The sequence below is a fragment of the Cyrtonyx montezumae genome, unplaced genomic scaffold, assembly GCF_038088225.1.
Source record: "Cyrtonyx montezumae isolate F1298 unplaced genomic scaffold, pur_monq_1.0 scaffold_2, whole genome shotgun sequence".
In the NCBI taxonomy this organism is placed as follows: Eukaryota; Metazoa; Chordata; class Aves; order Galliformes; family Odontophoridae; genus Cyrtonyx; species Cyrtonyx montezumae.
In genome coordinates this window covers 28210074-28234552 of record NW_027071936.1, presented here as the reverse complement: position 1 = coordinate 28234552, position 24479 = coordinate 28210074, and the positions used below count along the sequence as shown (strand labels likewise).

The 24479-nt window shown below is 38.9% G+C and overlaps 1 protein-coding gene across 1 annotated transcript in view; it reads left to right on the top strand.

Annotated features, from left to right (window-relative positions):
- TNKS (tankyrase) overlaps positions 1–24479 on the top strand; it is a 111467-nt gene that overhangs the window by 9499 nt on the left and 77489 nt on the right. The window contains exon 3 of the mRNA XM_065736706.1: positions 15459–15554. Within this exon, the coding sequence (XP_065592778.1) occupies positions 15459–15554 (96 nt within the window). The remainder of the gene's footprint in view (positions 1–15458; positions 15555–24479) is intronic.

The following is a 24479-nucleotide window of genomic DNA, read 5'->3' as shown; positions in this document are numbered from 1 at the left end:
TATTCACAGTGTCTCTTGGGCAGCACGTGCCTCGCTGTCCTTGGACTCTTCTATTTCTTCTTTGCATTAAGTTTATTTACAATTTATATTTAGTGGGATAGCTATTTGGTGTGATCCTATTTCTCCTTAATGGCTTTATATGTAATTTTTATATTAAGGTCTTCAGCCTTTATCTCAAAAGGCTCTGTGAAGGAACAGAGTATATACAAGCAAAATGAACAATGATTGCTTAGGGTATGAATACTGGGAACGAATACTTGAATCGCTTTGTGGAATATATTGTGCAGTAATACTGTTTACATCTGAAGTGTGGACTGTTACAATTGATGTGAAGGAGGAAATTGGTCTATTAAAATTACATTCTTAGTGTTCCTTTTTAAACAAGTGAGGTATGCTTTTTAAAAAGCATTTAATTGAAGAATATTCTCTGGAAATCCCAGTGTAATGTGAAGTTTATTGCTGAGCTTAGGTGCCTACCTGAAAAGCAGTAGGCTCCATAGGAATTATCATCTAGCTATATCTTTGTCTATCTTCTTAGCATCTTCCAAATGATGCAGTGGGATAATTGTGCAATTTATTTTCTCACCTTCTGTTTTTCTGTGCCACTTTTTATCATTCCCTAGCATAGTATACTGTTCTCTTGGCCACTTTACTGGTCAAAAAGGGATAAAGTGATAACTGAGCAGAGTGCAGGGATGTGGCATGTTCATGAACAGCGTTTCTTTGGAGAAAAACCCAAGGTACTGAAGCAGAGCAGGAAGACGAGCAGAAATTAGATGGTGACTGCAGTAGGACTGTAGAATACACTTTTGACTAGCACTAGCCTTGTATGAGTATGTATGTGTTTGTGCTCGAAGTGTACCATCAATGGCCAGCTTTACAAGCTGGGGTTAAACTGCTGCCTGGGAGCATTGCCACTTGGAAGCTTGTCTGGAAATGGGAAATGTCATAAGCTGGTAGAAACTCAGGGTATGTACAAGTCTGTACATGTCTCTAGAATCTAAACTGAAAATGAGCAAATGACAGTGACCTATGGCTTCATGTGCTGTTACCAATTTAATAGTAGAGAATCATTAAGATCCTTAAGATCACAAAGTCCAACTATCAACCTAACACTGTCAAGTCCACTACTAAACCATGTCTCTATGGAATAACTCATGGAATAACTGATGAATGGAGAGCTTTGCAGCATTCCTCCAAATGTACTTTGCAAAGTAAGGATGATGACTGTTCTGTAGGACAGGTGGGGGGAAAGGATGGTGTATTTATTTATCTCAAAGCCTGTACTGGGCTCTTAACAAAGATTCATGTGGCTCACTTTTCTCCAGTGTTTTGTAGCTGATGCTCAGAGACTCTAGCTTGAGTGTACAATTCTTTCTTGTGGTGATCAGCATTTTAGGAGCTTATAAAAGCAGAGACTGAATCCAGATGGTGTTGCACAGCCAGTGATAGACAATTTTGGAAGGGTGGATCTAATAACTACTTAATACCAGACTTCAGGCATCAAAGGTGTTCTGCGGCAGTGTAATTTTACAATTTGTCTTGCAGCTAAAAAAACAAAACCTCTTTTCTTTAAAACATTGACTGATACTTACTGCAAACGATTTCAGTCTTTTGTGAGAAAATATTCATTTCTATTTGCCCTTCAAATATCTTTCATGATTTTATAGACCCTTATATTTTCTTCCCGCAGATGTTTCTTTTTCCAAGCTGAAAAACTTACCCTTTATCCTGTTGAATGGTCTTTTATTTTTTTTCTTCATAATTTTTTTTTTAAAGAATAAGGAAATAGTGGTATGAGGGAGTGAGGGGTCAGACACCAGAAATACTACAGAACTATAAAAGCTTCTTAGTATGGCTTTTAGAATAGTTCAGTTGGAAAGGACCAACAAAGAGCCCAACTGCTTAAGAGCTCTTCAGGACTTACCAAAAGCTGAAGATTATTATTGTGGGCATTATCTACGTACCTCGCAAGTAATAAGCCTGTACCAGTGTTTGACCACCCTCATAATAAAAACATTTTTCCTCATATTTAATTCTTTCTTCCCCTTGCATAGCTTTGTGCCAGTCTTGAAATATGAGGAGCCTCTAAACCAATGGATGTGGGCAGCGAGTTGGTAGTGCCTTGCTGCTGTTGATGTGTTGCAGCTTGTCTGTGGGTTTTAGACTTCCCCAGGTTGTGGGGTTTTTTTTCCCTTTCCTAAAATTCGTGTATCAAGAAAGTGAGTTTTCCTTGTTTGCCTGCTGGGCACAGCACAATCAACAAAGGACAATAAGCCACTTCACTTATTTTGTTTATTTCACTTCTTTACAAATGGTGATTAAATTGGAGTCTGGCTACTTGCATCATAGAGTACAGTACAGTAATGTCTGAAATACTGCTGGAAAACTTTGTGTAATGTATTTGTAGGAAGGAAGGTCTCCTAAAGTGCTGATAGTAACTCTTAGCAAACAGAGCAAAGGAAGGTGGGAGAAAGGAACAGGCTGCTTTGTATTGCATGGATCAGATAATGGAGCAGATGCTGCTCTTGCAGGCACTGTTTGTTTGCAGATTCCTGCTACTAGTTTATGACAATGTTCTAAGTATTATGCAGAAATACTCAATTTTAAGGGATCATACTTCTGATTACTGTAGCAGTCTCTGCTTTTAGCTTCTCAGAGGAGCCATGTGGTCTTAATGCAGTTCATATGTAGTTTGAAAACTGTGCCTTAATAGCTACACATCTATCTAGAAATTGAAGTGGCCAGATCTAGCAGAGCTTCTGGATCTCTTCCAAATCTAATGGAAAGCATGGATTAAAGTATGACTATAGAATATAAAGGGTTTTGCTTGTAAAATGTGTGGGCAGTTAAATACTTGTCATATAATAAACAATGGCAGGTGCCTCTCTTTAACGATTTGCTTTCTCCCCAGCATGAAGCAAGTTCAGAAAATGCATTTTGTGTGATTGAAGCCTACTGAAAACATGGAGTGATTATCTCTTGTTCTGTTCTTTGCTTTTGTCTTGCATACAGGTAGTACTCGTGATGACTGTAGATTACTGTACTTCAGTAAATCCTTATTTTTCCCATGCTTACATAAACGCACCATGTCTCTTAGATAAAGCTGTTCCTTTCTGGGAAAGGCTGAGGTGTCTGATATGAATCCTGCTGTTTGTGCTGCTGTGTATTCTTAATGGTTTGGCGTGATACCATGTCTAAGCAAGCAGAGAAGTTCTCTGGTCTTGATTTTTCTCTGTGCCCTTGTCTTCACTATGATCATTGGGTACTGAATGTTCATCCTTGTTATTTAAAATGAAGCAAGTCAGTTGACTTTTTGATGCCCTTAAAGTGAATGTTTGCTGACCCTACAGTTACTATATTGTTTTTGCTCCTGCAAATTAGCAAAGCTTAAAAGAGGGAATTTCAAATGATGAAAGAAGGAGCCAAGAGTAAGTGGCTGTAGTGGCTGTAAAAATTTGTTTTTATTTTCTTTGTTGGAGTGATATAAGGAAGGTACAACCTAAAAGAGGAATCCACTCAGACTGATCTAAATGAATGATTCCTTGCTGTGGTATCCACAGTGGCTGTCATGTTTAGTTGACAGGCTAAGGGTTTTTGACATTGTAGAATATTCTCTTGTTAAAGATGTATTGCTAAAAATAATAAAACTGGTACTCTTCTGTATCAGCAAGGCATGATAGAAAGTAGCTCTGGGATTGGAAGATAAATGGATATAGCCTACTGTTTAAAAATAGGAAGTGATGCAACTGTTTTACATGATAATGTGGTCTAGGAGAGTAGGAGGCAAAGGTTTTTATAAGTGATATGTGTAGTACTGCTTGCTAGTTGCTTGTTCAACATCTGTTTGAAATTGGTGCATTCTTAACTTCCTGAGGTTTGCTTCGGAAACAGATTTTGTTTTTGAGAATAGCTGAATCTTCTGTCCAGCTTGGAGCTTAAGCTACAGTTTCATGGACTGACCAGTTTAGTATCCCTAAGATTTCTTGTACTTCTGTTTCTTAAATATTTGATAACTACAGTGCGTACTAATGCCAGTTTAACTAATTAACATTAATTAAAATTCAATTAAAATTAAACGTTTCAGGTCTTTTGCAGAACACACTGAATTTGGGGCTTCTTGAGAAGAGTTTTTCCTCATAATATCAAAATGCTAATGTATTTGCTGTCTGACTAATGTGTCATCCCCAAGTGGAGTACTGTTGAAAACTTGGGTGATATCTCTAAAGACATAGCATATTCTTACCCTGTTCTTGACGTGCTTTTTGCTAGGTATCCGCTTCTGGCTGTGGTAAGAGACAATACTCCTACTCTTAAATTGTCCTTTTGGTTCATACAGCATGGTGGGTTTTTTTCTGTTAATTCACATGAAGTTCTTTGTTAAATGTGCTTATTACAAGTTGTTAGCTTAAGATGCGTCCAGCGCAAAACTTCCCCTTTTGAAGAAAGTTGAGATAGAGTAGTGTGATTACTTATAAAGCTGTTCTGGAAGGTTTCTTACGCATTATGCTTATCTTCGAGTTCATTGCTTGATCAGGAACCTTGAGGGTCAGGTCCTATTGGCAGCATCCTTGATGGGCATTGTCAAAAGGGAATACTCTTGAAGTAAGGTAGCTTATTTTTTTTCCTCACTGAAGTTTGGGTTTTGAGCTACTGTTAGGATTTGAATCCCTTAAATGCTGAAAAGATCTTGATTTTTAAATGCTGAAAAGATCTGATTTTTTCTACCAATCTACAGGATTGGTTTGAATAAATCTTTAAACCTAAGAAGCAATGAGTAGGCTTTCAATTGAACACACTGGGAAATAATGAATTTTGATAGACTGCATGTGGAGTTAGCTATGTGGCTATCATTTGACTTCCAAGATCTTTTTTTTTTCCCCTCAAAACTTCATGTGAAAGAAGTGGTTAGTATATGCTAAAGGAGACTGAAATTAGTCTTATTGCCCCTCTATTATTTTTCTTCTTGTGATGCTACCTGTTGACCTGATTTGCCTTAATATTTTTGTTTGTCAAAGACACAGATTGGGAACCCTACTTTCAGTGGATATGAGGATTACAGCTGAAGCAGAAAGGTGAATTTATTCAGAGAAATGAAATTAGGACCAACCGATGAAGACTTGTCCTTAAAGTGGCGTTCAGTTTGGGATATAGTTGAAAACATAAATTACTCAGTCACTAGGACAGCTGTTAAGATTTGCCTTTTCATTAAGTATTACACTAAAACAAATGCTTAGAAACTGTATAGCTACAGAAGAATTGTTTGCAAGGAAAGGAGCTTGAACTTTTTTGTGATGTATTGAGGATTCAGCCTGTACCATCAGTAAATATCCTAAATGCTTTCGAAGACTAATGTAGAAAAATGTATTTTTAAAAAGCTCTTTTGGTTCAAGAGCTTACTATTCTGTATTATGTGCTTACAAACATTGGTGTTTCAAATGAGCAGACCTGAATGTGGCTCCTACGCCCTATTGTGGAGTGGAAAAAATTGTAATGTAGGATTCTCCTGAACATACAGAAACAGTTTCTTAGTCTAAGGGTGACTAAGCTCTGGCACAAGTTGCCCAGAGAGGTTATAGAATCTCCATCCTTGAGGATATTCAGATGTCTGGATGTGATCTCTTGCAGTTTGTTCTGGGTGTCCCTGTTGTTGTGGGGGCTGGATAGTATTGACCCAGAAGTCCCTAGCAATCCCCAACAGTTCTGATCCTGTGGAAAAGGAGTGCCTATGTGTGGGTGCAAATAAGGTGGATTAAATGAATAAAAATAGAAGACCATAAATGTATGATCTCGCATTGCTTGGTTGGCTCAAAGACGTATTATCTTTAACATGACTCTCCTGGAACTCTTTGCAGGTTCACCATAGTAATCGCAAAGCTTTCTTTACACTGCTCAGTTTGTATGCTTCAGGGAAGATTTCTGGCCTGATGGGGCCATCTCTTACATGATGCAAAAAATCAGAAACCAAAGCGAGTGATGCTAAAATTGGTGTCACTATTTAGAAGACTGTACTATGCTTAACTTAGTTTGCTGAGGTGGAAAATTTTAACTTGCGAAGTGTTCAGCCCAAAAAAGGGAATGGGAATATTTACTTCGTTAAGTCCAGGCAAGATCAAGGCTTTTAATTGCTGTTCACGTGGGCTGAGCAATCTACCAGCTCTGGCTCGTTCTCTGAGGGCAGAAGGATATAATCTGCCTGCTGTGCTGCCTACAGCCCTCAGAACTTTCTGCTTGTTCTCTCTCTATATGCATATTTAATCACTTTTAGGTAAAACTTGCATTCCAGTGAACAGTTTTGTAGTGCTTCCTACGTACGGAAAACTAATCTGTGTTAATACATGCTTACTTACCAGGAGCCTGTTGTGTGAGCATTCACAGAGGGAACCTTTAAAGACATCTTGTCCTGCTGGGAGAGCTCTAACTTGCAATTATGAGTTTTAGAAAATATTTTTGTTCTGGTTCACATCCTTTTTCTCCCACCTTACTTTGAAGTGTGAAGATCAGATCGATGCAATCAGTGCATTCTATAAAAAAACCATCTCTAGTGCAAGCAATCATAGAACATGCTGAAGTATTTTCTAATGCCTTGGGAGGTGAGGTTTATGGTATATATACAGGCCAGGAGTCAGGCAATCTTGTTAAGAAATTGAAATGGCAGCAGGGAGTCTAAAAGTAGTTCTGGAGCAAAAAATTGGAAACGCTGGGACAAACTGTCTTTCTGGAAAATTAGAGCTTGCATAAAAATAGAGCCAAGCCCATTTCAAGTGATGCTTTTTAATATTTTCAGTCTTGTCTAGATACTTCCTTACCCCTTCCCAAAAAAAAAAATCCAAAACCCAGACCAAAACAAACACAAAAGGTAAGTGAGAAAACTATTTGATAGACCTTGATCATGCCAGTTGTTGATGGTGTTCTTGTTGCTGCCCATTGCTGTGGTGTATTTATCAAAGCTGGAAGTCTGACCTGTAGACGTTGTTTACATCTTTGGTTTCACTGGGCTCCTGCTTCATTTGGTAGCTGCCAAAGAAAGTGAGATGAGGTGTGATTAGCCCTTGTCCCTTATGGCCTGGATGGTTGTTTTGGCCATGAAGAAATCAATATCTCTGCAAGGAGCCACACTTTAAGCTGTGTACTTGTTGATTCCCTTTGCATATATTAATGCTGTTGTCCATTGCACCTATTGCTAATATAGTGATGCGATATTGGAAGTGTGCAAGCAAATGTAATGGTTTCACCCTGACAGCTGGTAGGAACTCCACTAAATCTGTCTCATTTCCCTACCTTAAATAAATGGGGAGAAAATATAATGGAGAGGGAAAAGAAAAATTAAGGGTCGAGATAAGGACAGGAAGATTAACACAATCTGTTGCCTATTGCTAACGGACTAGAGCAGTGAGAGCTAAAAAAAAACCGACCCCAAAACATCTTCCCTCCTATTCACTCTCCTCTGCACCCTCCCCCACAGCAGCACAAGGGAATGGGGATGGTGATCAGTCTGTAATGCTTCCTCTACTGTTCCTTCATGATTACTCTCAATATGAAGTACTGTATTGCCTTCATTAGAAGGCTTACTGTCACTTAAAATCAACACGTAAGACCATGTGTCTTTATGTATTTTAAAGCTACATTTCTCCAGGAACTGACTTGCAGGATTAGTTCTTTCATTCTCCTGCTAACAGGACTCTTGTTTCTGTCCATGTTATTGGAAAGTGCTTTTCTATTTCTGCTTTCTATTTTTTGTTTCAGTGTAGCAATGCCTGATGTTGCTTTTGTAAGATTCTGCTCATCTGCTTTGTGCTACTACAGTCTGCATGTTTATGTCTTGCTCTCTTTGACCCCAATAAAGAGCAAAGCTGACAAGGTGATTCATTGGCTGTAGAACCATTGTCTGGGGTACTGGGCAAGTGGGATGCTTTGAACAAGGGCAGTCAGGAAGGCAAACAGCTGGAAGTGCTTGGAGCCAGCATTGACTCACCAGGTCCTTGTCTGGTAATGCTGGAGATACGCTTTGTAGGAATTGTTACTAACAGTGAAATGATTCTTTTCAACTCCTGTTGTTGGCTAATGTTCTGTTGTCCTTTCTCTTGCCAACCAAGCTACATCATGTAATTGCAAAATGAATTGGACTGGGCAAGAGAGCACTTGATCGCTTTCCTGATATTCCTCTGCTAGGTCAAGTATTTGCAGCCACCTAAGGGAGTGTGGGCAGCATAGGGCCGAGGGTGGTTGCTGCCAACATAAGTTATACGAAACTGTAACCTGTGATTGTAAAGCAGACTTCCGCAGAACAGTACTGTTTTATATTGAGAGTGGTGTGAGAGCAGGTGGTGAAGGCTTTCCTGCCCCTATGTCTTGGTGCATTGCATGTTCTGTGTTGCCTATTCGTGTCCTGCTAGAGGTGTACCTTTACCCCCTGCATTGTGGGCAGTCTCCCTTTGCCCTCTTAAATTAAGCACTGCTCTGCACAGCCTATTTGTCCCAGGGTGTTGAGACTAGCCAGATGTAATTTATCAGTTTATCAAGCCTTTGCCCCAGAGAGAGCAGCTCTCAGCCTAAAAAAGTCCATTCCAGTTTGCCATCTGAGCAGTGAAACCCTGCAAAGCTGTTGTGCTAATGCAGATCTTTGAAGTCTTCAGCAGTTAACTGTTTACAAACTACTTTGTTGCTGGAGTTCCAGTCTTATGCAGCTTTTTCTTATTTCTCCTACCTGTACCCATGGTAACTTTTGTTATGTTTCTCTGTGAGTTCCCTTGGAGATTTAGTTGTTCACCATATCTTTATTCTTCCTTTTTGCTTCTTCTGTATGCTTTTTTTTGTTTGCCCTTTTCTTCCCTACCAAATGCATTCCTATTCTGTCCCTGTGCTATCTGTTTTGCATCTCTCTTACCAAAAAACCACCAGCAGTACTCCCAGATATGCCCAGTTCTCTCCTCTGCTGTACGTCTAAATAAATCCTTCAGCATGCTTATCCTTTCCTCTCTGTAGTCCTTTCAGTTCAACCTTGATGGCTTTTGTTACAGAAGGAGGATGTTCGAGAGCATAGGACTGCTTTACTTCTTCCTATTCCTCTTAGATGAGCTGGCAGTGGTGTTCCAGGCTCGTGGGAAAAGATCAAGTGGACACTTGTAGCACTTACCTTTAGAGCTGTATGTAGCCTCTGTAGTGACACTGCCTCTCATGTTTTCACCTTGTAGTTCTGATGACTAGTGAATAGTTGCATTTTTATCGTGCAGCCAGGGCTGGAATTATTCACAGAAGTAGAAGTTGAGCAGTGATGCAGCTGTGGGGGTGGCTATTAGGGGTGGCATAGGATTGTCTTTCATAGTCTACTTTTTGAAGCTAAGGATGGGATGTTATGGCTTTTGTTTTGAATTAGGTCATTTTGCAAAAACACTTGTTTCTACTAACTTAACAAAAAGGATTAGGATTATTAGGTTTGAGTCACAGAAATCTAATTTCTAGGCAAGAAATTCACATTTTTGCAATGTAAGAACTTTTGATTTACATATAGAAGTAGTTGGAGATGAGGCACTTAGCCTTAGTTTTAAAAAATAACTAATAATAATAGTAATTAATTGGATTCCAGTGTTGCTGTCTAGATATTTTTAGAACGTGGAGATAGATGAGGACATTGAATTTCTTGTTGTGTATAATTTGGAAACATGACCTGTATGGGACTGGTGTTGAGATCTTCACTTTCCTGGGACCTAAGATTAGTAAAAGGCTGACCAACTTGGAGGTACCCTTTTTTAAGGAGGTAGGGAGTTGTGCATACATTGTGAGACTAAAGGAGGGCTTTTTCTTAAGGCATTTATTTTTCTCTGTACCTCAATGCTTTGGGAGTAAGTAGATAAAGCTGCAGTAATTTAGTTCAGAAAGGACCTTTGGAGGTCTTTTCCAGAAAATGTAGTTGAAAAGGGGGAATAAAAAATGAATGTTTACGGCTAGGGTAGCTGGAAGGGACTGTGAGCACTGTGGGACAACGTGGTGAAGCATCTTGTGGGAAGGGGGGAGAGCGTGAGGCAGGACTGAGGTTTTGTTTGGCAAAAATGTGAGGAACTGAAGACTCTGGCAATGCAATTAAAAACAGTAAGCAGTTTTAAGTGTAGATGTTTCTGGAAGGTATACCTGTTGTATTTTTCATTCCCAGCAGAAGTTTGAAGAGTTTGGATGATTCTTTTTTGTACTTACATGCATCTGACTGGAAACAAAATGTGAACTTTTCCATCAGCATTTATATGAGTATACTTAAGGAATCTGTGGATGCCAGCCCTTGACAAACTGTAGCAGAAATATTCTGATCTTTGATCGTGTTATTGGATTTTTATTCCCTTTCTGTTCCCATTCTGTTTGTGTCCCTGCCTTCAGTAAGAAATGTTTTTCTTTGTTGCACTTTTAGCCAAGGCAGTATGTAGGAGGAAGGGCTATCTGATTAAGTCATGTCTTGTGTTTAGACAAGCTCCCTTTTTTGTTTTTCTTCCTCTCATGAGGCTTACTTCTCCCTTGTTGCTGTATAGTTAATAATGGAAGTTTCTGCTGTACTTTCCTGGTGAAGATTGAAATGGCCTAGAAGTGGAAATGTTTGTTCTTGGTAGATTTACCATTTGAGACCCAAATGAGTTAGTGTCCGCTTCACAGTTCAAAACAGCTGTGCCAGGAGGCTGAGGGCCAAGTGTGTAATTTTAGGATTCATCCTGCTGTAGCAAGTTGGCAGTATCTGAAATAATTTGTGGTTGTAGTTCATGATCTGTGCAATACTGAAACCATTTTTTTTATGTGGGAAGGCTGTCGTCTCTAGAGCTGATAGGGAATAATAGTGTAATTAAAGTATTTCAGGTGGCACAGGAAATCAAAAAAAGTATTCTAGCAGATATAATGAGGATAAAAATGGATTGTACAGCACCTTTATACAGAATTGTGTTCTGCAGTTAGGCTTACAGAGGTTTGATGTCAGTGTATAACGTGAAGATTCAATGACTTGAGCAGCTTCTTTGCTCTGTATGATGCGGCTTATAGAATAGGCAGTGACAGCCAGGTACTATTGTTCGATTACTAAAGGCTCTGCATGCATTGCAGAAAAACAACAAACCCCAATGTCTTCTCTGTCCAAGGGAAATAAAGCAGCATATCAAAAATCTGCTCATTAACAAGGTTCCAGGAGTGAATTTGTGTATTTGCAATCCATATACTTGCCTGTTAACAGCAAGCACTTGATTCAAGCTATTGCCACTTTTTCTTAACAATACTCAAAAAACGTCCTCTAAAATCAGTGTGCAATATTTGAAGTCCAGAATAGCTACTGTTAGCTAGAATGGCCTGTTCTGTTGTGTTTCATTATAAGGGGAATATTTTTTTTTTCAAACGAGAGATCTATCTTGACATTTTTTATACAGTGCTGGTGCATTGAAAAGGAAATTTAGAAACACACTGTGTCTAGATCCCAAATACTCTGTGGTTAGAAAAGACTTTATTAGGCTAAAGTGCTAAAGGTTTTCTGGGAGCAGGAGAACATTCAATTAGAAGCCACCTGTGGTTTGCCAAGTGTAAAGGTACAGCTGTTACACCAATAGGCTAAACATCAAATGCTGCATTCCTTTTGTTAATTCATATTGTTGACAGTATTGCTCACTTGGATATCTTCTTGTGTGATTATGTACTGAGGAAGTGTAGAAAGGATGACATCAAATAGTATAGGGATAATACTACTTTTGATCTGCATTTGCTTTTTTGTATTAATCTGTATTTTAATCCAGTCCTTATTTATGTAATTGATTTTTTTGAGATGCTATTTCAGTCATTATGCAGATTTGTCTGTGGGACTGAATAAGGAAGCTGTTAGTAAGGCTGTATCCTTGGCTGATAGAGAGGTTTGAAGGAACAGAAGGATAGGTCTCATGGTCGCAACACCTTTGCGGTGGCAAATTATTTTTTCCAACTCAGTTTGGTCCCTTCAAGTGCTTGTTCCACAGGTAGTCAGGGCTTTTGTAAGCATCCAGAGTAAGCACTTTTAGTAAATTTTTAATGTATATGTTTAGATTAAAAAAAAAAAAGGTTAAAAACCTGACATTAAAATGTATGTTGTTAGGTCATACCAAAAGTCCCTGGAATTCGTTAGCGTGACTAGACTCTTTAAGTACACTGCATAATCCTTGGCCATTTGGGCTAAGAGAGAAGCTGAAAGGTGCAGCAAGTTGTCATCTTTTTGTGCCAGGAGAAGTAGCAGGAAGGTATTCCTTGCTGGCTTGCATAGGACAAAGGATTTGATAGAGTTGCAATTCTTCTTTTAGCCTCTGGCTGAGGAGATTGTAGATCCCCTTAACCTTGTTACCTCTCATTTTGAGGTTGTCATTTTTGCCCCTTAACCTGCCTCAGCTTTGCTTTGTATGCCAATCCAAACCCCCAAACTCTGATCAAATCTCAGATATTCCTTTCTGAAAAGCCTGACTCCTGGTCTTTCTTCCTGGATCTCTTATCTAAGCTTACTTCTTCCCTTACCATGTAGGATCATGGAATGACTTGGGTGAGAAGAGAGCTTAAAGAAAATCAAGTTTCAGCCTTCCTGCTGTGGGCACAGTTGCTTGGGTCCCCATCCAGCCTGGTCTTGAAAACCTCCAGGGATGGGGCATCCACAGCATCTCTGGGCAGTCTGTGCAGTGCCTCACTGCTCTCTAAGTAATGAATTTCCTTCTAATATCTAATTGAAATTCCCCCTTTTAATATGAAATTCCCCCTTGTCCTATCACTATCTGCCCACGTAAAAAGTCAGTCTCCACTGTGTCTATAAGCTCTCTTGAAGTACTGGAAGGCTGCAGTGAGGTCTCCCTGAAACCTTCTCTACTCAATGTTGAACGAGTCCAGCTCCCTCAACCTGTCTTTGTACAAAAGATATTTCAGCCCTCTGATCATATTTGTGACCATCCTCTGGACCCATTCCAACAGCTCCACACCCCTACTATACTTGGGACCCCAAATCTGGATGCAGTACTTCAGATGGGGACTCACAGGGGCAGAGTATAGGGGCATGATCACATCATTTGGCCTGCTGTTTTCTCTCCTTTGTTACAGCCCAGGTTACAGTTGGCCTTCTGGGCTGCATGCACTCATTGCTGGCTCATCTCCAGCATTTTGTTCACCAGTGTCTCAAAGTATTTCTCCTCACAGCTGCTTTTAATACACTCATTACCCAGCCTGTATTTGTGTCTGGGATTGCCGTGACATAGTTGCAGGACCTCAGGACCTTGCACTTAGCCATGGTGAATTTTGAGGTTCTTATGGGTTCATGTCTTGAGCCTGTCCGGGGTCCCTCTGGGTGGCATCCCTCTCTCTCCAGTTTGTCAAATGTTCTACTCAGTTTGGTGTCACTCACAAACTCACTGTGGATGCTCTCAGTCCCACTGTCCCAATCACTGCCAGAGATGTTAAACAAACCTGGTCCCAATCCAGACCCCTGAGAAACACCACTAGTCTCCACCTCAGTGTTGTGCCGTTAACCACAACTTTTAAATGTGACCATCCAGCCAATTCCTTATCCACAGTGATCCGTCTTCCATTTTAGACATAGTGACATCACTTGGGACAGTATCAAATGTTTTGCACAAGTCTAGGAACACTACATCATTTGCTCTTCCCTTATCCATCAGCTCTGTAACCCTGTCATAGAAGGACAACAAATCTGTCAGGCTCTATTTAGCTGTAGTGAAGCCATGTTAGTTGTCACTGGTCAGCTTTCCATGTGCGTGATTTCCAGGAGGGATCTGCTCTGTGACCTTGGTGATCACAGAAGTAATACTGGCTTGGACCTCTGTGGGTTTTCTTCTTTCTTCCTGTTTATAAAGTTGAGGGGTTGTGATTCACTTTTCAGCAGGAATTTCAGTGTACTGCCACATATGATGGAGAGGGTCTCCGCAACATCTTATTCAGTTTTTTTCCCCATAGCTCTTTGTTCCAATCTCTTTTCCACATGAATCCTCCCATCTTCTCATCCAGGCCATGCCATTTCATCATTTTGGGTCTCACTCTTCCCCTGATGTGTTGTGGGATAAATAACTTTCCTTAGTGCAGGATACAAGGGAATAGAGAGACAGCTACTTACCTGTACTTACTCTGTACTTACCTTCTCTGTTGTCTGTGTTTAAGAAAGTGTGGAAAAGATCCTGTTTACTGCCTCCTGCTGGGGTGCTCAACTGGCTTGTGACACTGGCAGGCAGTCGTTTCTGCCTGTGGTGTCACAGATAGCATCTTCAGAAGATGAGGGTGCCAGGTGTTAACAAGGCTCTTTCAGCACATGCTAGCTGAACTTTTTCATTTTTGTCTTCCTCTTGGCGTGGCAAATTTGAACCAAAAAAAACCAACAAAACAAAACACAGCCCTCCTAGTAAAAGCTCAATCTGTCTATTTTAATCTTCTTTCAAAACCATGGAGGAATTGCAGCTTCTTGGCAAAGCATAAAACAAGTCAATTTACTTTATTAAACTACCAAACTTCTGCAAAAATCCAGCCTGAGGCAAGTATCTAGCATAGAACGCATTAAACTGGAATATCTGGCATTTGGCAGTGTTATAAGCATTTAAAGCTGGAATTGTAAAAGAAGGGAGAGGTTTGAATAAGAACAATAGTGTCAGTTCAGATTTTAATTTGAAAATAAGTTTATTCCTAATTAAAATTGTGCATGCAATATAGTTCTGTGGCTTTTGTTCTGGATTTCTTTGTCACTTCCATTTCTTTGGATGAGCTTTCATAGATGGTCCTTTGTTTTATTAATACCTTCCTAGACATACAGTTGTATATTGCACTGTTTTTTTTAACGTAACTGGATTTTTGTGTGTGATAGGTTTAGTGTATGTACAGGGGGAACAATGAGAACAGTAGCCTCTAAACATAGAGGCTGCAGGTACCAAGACACATCTTACTTGTTATGCTTCTTCAGGGCAGGCTGCTATGCTATGGTTAACATTTTGCAATTAAGTGATGAGCCCCTAAAAGGCTGGAGCATTGCTGCTGCACAGAGGCACGGTTGCCTGTAGGTATTCAGCAGAAAAAGGAAGAGGACTGGTAACAAGCGGCAGCAGCAGTGGTGAAGGCAGGAGCCGGTTTCACACTTAGCAGATCTAGCAATGTGAGTCAGGGAATGTGCAGCTTCCCAGCTGGCAGGAGGGGCCCCAGACCTGAGCACTGCAAGAGATTCGGGGTTCATGTTTATCAGGAGGAGTCATGTGATCTTACTACATCTTAACTTGCCAACTTAGCTTTACTCTGGAGGAGATTCTTTGCTGCAGTGCTTGGGGGGGGGGTGGGGAGGGGGAAGGGAGAAAGGTGGGGGGGTAGGGGGGGAGGAAAAAGGAGGGGGAAATAAAATTGTGCAATGTGTGTTTATGCCTACATCATGCCGAGGAGACACTTAACTGTAAATAATCTGTGTATCCCTGAGGTAAGATACTGTTTCTGCTTTCCCTGCACAGTGCTGCTGCAGCACGGAGCTGATCCAAACATTCGGAACACCGATGGGAAATCCGCGCTGGATCTGGCAGACCCTTCAGCAAAAGCTGTGCTCACGGGTAAGATGCGTACATCCTCACCGGTGTTCCCTCTCGTTCATTTTGCGTGTGCAAGTTCAGCATCTTAAAAACATTCTGCTCTTTTTTTTTTTGATTATCTGTTGTGTTAGATAATTTTGAAACTGTCTTTTACCAGATTTCATTTTGTTGTAACTGTCGTTAATCTGCTATGCTGCTGAAGGTTTGCTTATTTTAAACTGTAATAAAATCGTTCATTATTCACTGCATTTCTGTGTTACTTTTTGAAATTGCTATCCGACGTGAGCCTTGAATATGAGCCCCCAGCCTATAAAAATAATAATAATCAGGTCAGTTGTTTTAAGACCTTCAGTGTTGAGCAAGCAAGGACAATTGTATAACTATAAAAGTACCTGTGATCTGAAAGACAACCTGCTACTGACTGCAGAGACTAACAGTTACCTTGTATTTTGCTGCAGATCCACATTCTGCTTCATTCTTCTTTCTCTTCATTAGTCATTTTTGATGGAATTCTGTCACCTATCAATTTCTTCTCTTTTTAGGGACTACTAGCTGCTAAATAGTGCTTTTCTTGAAAATATTATTCAAGTGCAACTTTGTACCCAGCTTTTTTTGTAAACTGACTGTTGTAGCATACCAGTAAGCATCAAAATTTTAATTTAGTAGCCTGTCAAATAAACATTGAGAAATACATGCTCTTCTGTGAAGATGTTGACATGTAGGGAATAATGTTTAGAACAGAGTAATCCTGGATTTAAAAATGTTCAGAATTAGATTTACAGAAAAGGATTCAGCAGCTAAGCTCCACTTAATGAAATAGCTGTTTTCATACCTTTATTTCCCTTATCTCTTTGTCTTTTTTTTTTTTTTTTGAAAGCATAATTTATAGGTTATGTGCTATCCAACACCAAATTATTTCTTCAGATGATGTTCCTTTCACTTTGTCAGGAACATTTCTTCATCTTCTCTTTCCAGCCCGCAACGACTGCTATACGTAATTATCTAAATCTCTGCAGTGATTTGAGAGTGTTTTTGGAACAATTCACTTTAAATACATATGGTTTAGTTTAATCACTCAGTGTCAAATTTAAACACATTCCTACAGCGTTAATTCCTACATTAGCTGTATTAAGCAGGTTAATGTGATTTTTTTGGCTGTTAATAGGTGCAGTTGTACAGATGTTGAGAATGGAAAGAGCATCTGGGAGTCAAAGTCACTAAAAGGTGTTAATGGATGTTTAACACTTGGCTGTGGGAGCTCGGTATGCATACAGTTTGGGGGGATGCTGGCTGTGATCTATTCTCAGGCTGCTCAGAGAACTGCAGGGCATAACAGAAGATGTAAGTTCTATGATGATGACTTCACGTGACTTCTGCATTGGCTTCTCTGGGCAATGGACCAGTGCCTCATGCTTTAGGCATGGCAGAGGGCAGGGTGTCACTGCAGCCCAGTGTGATGGGTTAGAAGCAGTCTTCTACCCTAATAGAAGCATCCACACCCCTAACACTTGAGTATCAGCACCCACTAAGCAAGCTTCTGTAATGAATGGTTGTGGCCAGGTTCTGCGTATCAACACATGCACACAAATTTGCTTCTGCTGATCTTTAGGTGTTTAATGTTAATAAGGTGATGTAAATTCGAGTGTTTTTATTTTTCCAGGTAAGAAAATCAGGTTTTGGTTTTATCAGCTTTGTCCTCAAGGTGGCTCTTGACTATGCTGGGCTCTCTCTGTGTCGTGCACCTTAGCTCTAGGCTGTGTTTGATTCCTGCTTTAGCGACTGTATGCTTCCAGTACATTGAAGAAACTGATTTTTGGATTTTGGATTTCCATTTAAGTGGAAGCTTCCTATTAGGAGCTTAATTCTTCTGGATGCTGCCCTGCTTTCTAGTATCCCTGCTAGGCTGCTACTTTCTCATTCATTTTCCATTTGTTATCGTCTTCATGTCTGTCTTCATCCTCCCTGGAAGAAGGAGGCTTAAGGGATTTCTTAGGCTGTATCTGGCTTGGGATAATCTTTAGCTATAGCAGTGCTTTGTAATTAGGTGCATCAAGACTCTAAAGGTATTACTGGATTAAGAATGAGGAGGATGTTAACTTGATTTCCAGTATTTAGTGTTGAAGGGCGGGATTTTTAGAGCTTTTAAAGTGAAGCGCTTCTGAAAGCACAGTCTGTGATTGTTACGTTGTGTCTTTAAACAGCATTCATGTCTGAGCTGTTCTTAAGATGCTATTTTTAGCACCTTTTCTATCAAGTGTCTGACCTTAATAGACTTTTCCACTCTGCTGCTCTATTGATTGTTGGAGAGCAGTATTCCTTTCATCACTTTTTTTGATCAAATTCATGCATTGATGTTAATCACTTTGTGAATGAAATATGTTAATAGTCTGTGCTTGACTTGAAGTTTAGAAATAAAGTGAAATTTTGTTGATAACTGATAAAAACTTCTTTCAATTTGACAAAGTGTTTTGCTTGGGTTTTAAAAGGGGTGCTCCCTCTGCATGAAGAACGTTTCTAGCTGTTCTGGGAGCAGGTGCTGAATCCACAATGATTTGTTCTTTTCTGACTTTCAGGCTGCAAGAATGTATAGTATCTTTTTCTCCCAGTTTACAGAAAGGATATATAATGCACTAGTTTCTGGGATGACTTCCAGCCATTTTCTTAGTCTGTTCTCTTAAAACGTATTGAAAAGGTTACATAACACAAAGGATAGGCTAATGTTTAGATGGAAATGGTTTTAAAAATTTATTTTCCATCAAATTCATTGTAATTCACAATAAACACCTAGTTCCAACTTCTTTAAAATACATATATATGGAAATGGTGAACCTGCATTTTACTGCTTAAACAGGAAAGCAGTCTTTTTTTCCCCTTCTGCAGAATAAGCACCATTTGTGTGAGCCAAGCACTTCATGACTTAGAGGGCAAAGATTTTTTTTTTCTTCTCTAGCTTCCCTCACTGTTTCTGAATTGGGTTGTCAGAAAAAGGTTGTAAGCATCTTTTTTTCTAGGCTAAAGTGCTAGTGCAAGCTCTAAAATTATCTCATCTGATAAACAGAGCTATTACTTCAGATTAATATCCTAGTTAATTTTTGTTAATTTGAAATGAGTGGTTTCTGAGCTGGGGCCTCATCCTTGTGGCTGTGCCTGGCACTGTGGGACTCCCATCCAGAAGAGGGCCTTTGGGAGCTATTGCAGTTCAAGTCCTATTAGTCTTCATTATTCTCTTCAACTGTTTATTGCCTCTTTAAACATTGATATCCCTTTATATCTTTCCTGCGCAGTATATGAAGAGCCAGCAATATTGTTAATGAGAATGATTTATTTTGAGTATTCACGTATTGATGCTTTTTTTTGCCACCTCCCCATATTGTCTGCTGTCTAGAACTGCATTCTGTATGTGAATAGTTGTTTCTGCACTTGAGCTATTAGCAGGGGCTGGGGGTGCTTAGGCTTGATTATATATTTTTGACTGTTCCATGTCACTGTTTTGCAAAGTTGGCTTTGATTGGCTTAAAGCACTAAATCTTGAAAGAGGTCCAAATGAAGAAAGCTTTACTGCTGCCTTTCCAGATTTTTGGGGAAGGGGGAAAAAATGTCTTGTTTGTTAATAGAATCAATTTTTGAAGTTGAACAAGACTCTTGATCTTCCTACTTGCTGTGGAAAAGTCTTTTATAAACAAAGCAGTTAGGTGCTGTTAAGCTCTTCTCACTTAGGTTTTTTTGGATGTGAAGGAGAGCTGAGTGAAAGCACAGCCAGGCTAAGGTTATCAGAAGTGTTAATGAGGATTCATATTTCTATCTTTGTCATGTCAACTTTTTAATTGAAGTGAGGAGCAAAGTGTATTTATTGAAATATTTTTGCAGAAATTTTTTTGAAGTGAGCTGCCTGCCAGGAAGGGGAAAATGAAGTGTTTCACTGCGAGAAGTTTATGGAACATTACAGAACAGAAAATGGATGATAGGCACAACTCATTAATTTTAGAATTACTGGGATGAGAAGAAGATTATAGTTTGTGTGTGGTTTTTGTTGTTTGACAGTCTTAAATCCCTAAATCTTTCCTTCTGAGTTGGTGATATTTCTTTTTCAGCTGCACTTATGATCCAGAAGGTATTCTGTACTAGGTGGATACTAGCATTTCCTTTTGATTTCTTTACAATAATCTTTTCACCTCTAAACCTTCTCCCCCTTTCCTTTTATTGATATAATTCTTATATATAGCATCCCCTGGAATCAGTTTTTTGGACAACATATAGCTTTTGCCTTTAAAAAATCAGCATCATAAACAGCACTTAGAAAAAGAGAAAATCTTGTAAAGGGAAGGAGGACAGATACTGCTTGAATGGTTTGGGCTCTCCATTCTTCTAAAATCGTCATATCTTCTGACAAGTGACCGGGGTCTGCAGCCTGAAAGAGAAATACAGGAGAAATGTGTGTGAGAAATACAGGAGGTAAGGAGTATCCTTGTCTTCTGATAAGCTGTTGGAATACATCTTGAAGCAAGCAGTATTAAGCAAGTACTGGAAAAAGCATTTGCACTGGAATAAATCTGTGATTAGTTGTTTAGCATTCAGGTAGGTTTGCTGTCAGGAAGGAAAGAGGCCATTTGCATAATTCACTGCTACAGATACGATATGATGCTTGTTCATTTGGAGTCCTTTGCAGTGTTTTCTTTACTTTCTGAAGGTTTATTAGAACTGTTGACCTGCCTTCAGGAATGCAGGTGCATTGCTCATCCAGTCTTTAGCATGATGTTAATAAAATACACTTGCGGCACCAGTGTAACATGAAGTCTATCATAGGAACAACCCTCATCTATAAGTTCCAGCTAGGTGGATGTGTATATCCTTGAATTAATGCACAACCCCCTATTTTTAGAGGATATTATAGTTACAACTATCTTGTTATTTGTTTTATGTGTGATTTAGTTCCCTCTTTACTCTTTGAAGGAATTACAGAGTTTAGGGTCTTAGGCGGAAAGCATCTTCCTTTCTCAGTTCTAACATCAGCGTCTTTCAGTTTCATTCTGCATTCATTTTCACTTCAGGAAGAGAGGAATGAACATTTTTTAGCTGTTATGTGGTACTCTATGTACTTGTTTCCTCTACGAGAACATGTAGATGGTACAAAACAAGGTCTGGTCTTAAGTTTTACTTTAGTGGAAATGATGTTTCACAGGTGTTAGGATCTCCTGTCCATGATTCTCCACTTTCCAGCATTAAATTTATCTTTCAGGATGATAATGTGTAGATTTGAGCATTATGTTCTTTTACAGCATCCAGTTGAATTCTGTAGCAAAGATTCAATAGTGTTAGTGGCATTTTTTTGTTCCAGGCTTTATTCAGTCTAAATTAGTTTTGAAATCAGAGTTAATAAAAATGAAATGAAATGAATTCATGAAAACTCTGGAATTCTAAATTTCTCTTAATTTTCTGATTTGCATTCCTCATGAGTATAACTCCTGGTTATATTACGGATGTAGCATTTATTGGCTTTATTTCCTGATACTCATGTATTCTGTACCCTTTGTATTGCTTATTCCCTGAGTTTGTCTTAATGTTTCTAATTTCTTTAGCTTTATCTAATAAATGTCACGTAAATGTTTCCTTCCATGTTGTAGATTATTTAACATCAGTTCCAATGTGTTTTGTCATGAAGTAAACAAAGTAACTCCAGCTTTTAATCATACTTTGAAGAATCTGGTCATTGAAAGTACTTCTTTTCCCGTTCCATGACTATGTAACTTCCCTAATTTTGCACTGAAAGACTTCTTCAAGGATTTATGTGAGCCAGTGTATATGTTCTGCTGCCTAAACTTTCCATTTCCATGCCTTAATAAGCTTGGACTTCTTCCTAGAGTAACTATATCTGTAGATGATATTTTTGTAGAGTTTAGTTTCAGAATAATGGCAGCCTCTCCTTTCTTTCTCTTTGTTCCTTATTTTAGAGGTGAACCCTATCCTCCTCATTTTGTGTTTCAGTTCAGTTGTGTATCTTGAAATGACTTCTTCGGAATGTAGCTATCTACTCGGATCAGGCATCTTGTACTTTTTGTGTTCTTGATTTAGGTAAGAAGTTGAAAAGAGACTCTAGGTGGTCAGATCAGAGGCATTGTGGGATTCAGGATTAGTGCTTTGATGAAAAGCATAGCTTTAATTTACACCATCCCCTTTTCAGTCTTTCAGCTTTCTTTTTAACTGTGATGTTCATGAGCACCATTTTAATAAATGGTCTTTGAGTGTAGAGTCCACCTCTTAACTTGTTCCTTTGGAAAACTAGTTCTTTTAAAATGATCACAAAGCACCTAAGTACAGTCTTTTAGTGCTGATTTTTAACTCTGCTTTTTGCATAGAGTTTTGGATGATCTGAAAGCTTTCAGAAATTAGATGTACACTTATTTAGTCCGTAGTAAAACTTAAAATCAAACTCGAAATAAACTTTTCTTCTTAAAATCTGTTATTTGTTATTCTGTCCATTTGATAAGATCTCTCTGACTTGTAAGTAAGAGCCACAAATGTATTTTCCATGCCCTAGGGAAGATGATTGCAGAAATGTGTAAGAAGCATTTCTATTTCTGTAGTGCATCAGAGCTCTTGTCTTGTTTGCTTCTTTGCCTTGAGCAATGACCAATCTCATAGTTTTAAGAAGAAAAAAGAGTAAATGTTGATTGTATAATTTTATTTGTTCTGTTTAAGTTACTTTTTGTTCATTTTGAGTCTGGTTTTTTATACTGTAATCAATGCTGTAAATTTCTGCTTATTAACAGCAACTTCTGGCAATCCTGCAAGCACATGCAGTTTTGGTCCCAACTTACATTTTTTCCCACTATCCTTGGATTGTTGTACCAAAATGGCCTTTTCACACTGCTTACTATGCTTCATGGGACAGTACACCAAGGTGGAGCTACTAGTGAGTGGGTGAAGACTGAGTGATGCGGTAGAACTATTTGTTTGGTTCTGTTCATAAGTAGGATAACCATATTGCAATTCTATTTCAATGGACTTTCTTTTTGTGCAAACTTTGATTAATTTAAGCAAGCATGAAACTTTCCTGATTTTTTTTTTCCCTTAGCTAACTGGATTATTCCTACAAAATAAAGCTGCTGTTGGTTTTATTTTTTTGTACTGTAACTTCAACAGCAGTATGGTGTTTGTGCTGTTTTCTTCTCAAGTAGAGCCATGTTAAAATTTTGGAAGAGCTGAACGCTCACAACCAAAACCTTGGAGTCTGTGTGTGTAAAATATCCAAGACATTTGTTTAAAGCTAGAAGGATCAATCTGAAAGAATATTAATGTTGTGTAAGGAAAATATTTCAACAAGGAAACAAGAGTGGCATCTGATTTTATGTTATATGCACTTATAAGGATACAGACTTTGCTTGTAGGACTGCTGACTGTTCCCCAATGCCTCATTCAGCAGAACTGATAAGAATGGCTTTGCTCTGAGGACGAATCAAACTTGCGGAGTGAAGCAGAATGTTGTCTGGTTCCTGCTTCTTTTGCTGCAGAAAGCAACAGGGAATGCTGCAAGATGGGAAGAAAAGGGTTGTGTGTATGGTTAAAGCAACTAAATATTTACTTTGGAAGTGTATGAGTCCTGTATACTGTTGTATCCACGTGGTCTGAGGTTCTTTTCTAATGTGCCAGACAAGGAAGGGCTGCTACAAAAGGTCGGGCATGTCAGTGGTAGGGTGTTTTGCATGTTATTTCTGAACATAGTTATATCTGCTCCTGTGGCCTGTTCTCATTGTAGTCTTACTTCACCCAATCATAACTAACTTTGGTACCAGTTCTGCTCTGCCTTCCTTAAGCTTCTTGTCTTGGTCCTTGCTTCTTGTGAACAATCAAACATACATATGCGCGTTCTGTACTTGGGATCTCTATCTCTTATTCTTTCTTTTACTAGGCCTTCTGTTTCTTCCTCCCTACTTAAAATCCTTGTTGTTATATAAATTCATTATCCAGAGTCTGTGTTCGCCTCAGCTTCTCCATCCAACTCATATCCCATACTCTTTTTCTCCCCTTGCCTACATATTCCCAGTTCTCAGTCTGCTTTCTGTTCTTCTGTTCTTAAACTGGCAAAATAACACCTTTAAGAGTCTTGAAATGTGCAGATTATCATGTTTCACAGAGACTGCAGAGTTACAACTGAGATTGGAGAGTCACAGCTAAGCAACCTCCCTCTTATGTGCCGTGAGTTTCTTAGCTTTTCCAAGAGCTGTTTGCATTTGGAAAGCAGTGCAAATTTAGGAGTTATTTAAAATGTTTTAATCAATTTGTTTCTTTTAAAACAACTTATTAGCTAGTGGCTGTGGCTTGAAACGGTCCTGTTGGAATAATCTGAGTAAGAAGCATAATTCTGATATACTACTTGCAGTGTTGTAGTCAATGGCAGTGCCAAGCTCAAAAATGTCAGTGATGAGGTGCTCCTACTCTGTGTGGTTGGCCAGGCATCAGGCTGTGCTCAGAGATATGTTTGGACAGGGCATCTACCTTGGTGAGAATCATATTTCTTTTAATTTTACAACAGATAGTAAAAATAATTTAAATTCAAGGACAAGACTTTGATAAGTAGTTAATACTCATGAAATTTAAAGGGATTTGGGCTCCTGAATTATGTTTTTGTTAATATACAAGATCGAGTGTTTTTAGGGCAAAGTATAGGAAGGAGAAATAAAATTACCTTTTATTTCTTTTGTTTTTTTATGATACATTAAATGTGTAAAATAATTTCTTGTCCAACTTATTTTAAAATGTTTTCACCTGCTGATTGACTTTGTTCTTTGAAAGCTGTTACAGAAACTCTCAAGTTAATATAACTGGCTTCTATCAGACAGCTTATACTTAGATCTGTGACATTCTCCTTTGGGATATTTGCAGCTCTTTGAACCTTCAGTGCTCCAGGTTTTATCCTGCCCTTTTGCTGATGCTGTTGTTCTCCTTGCA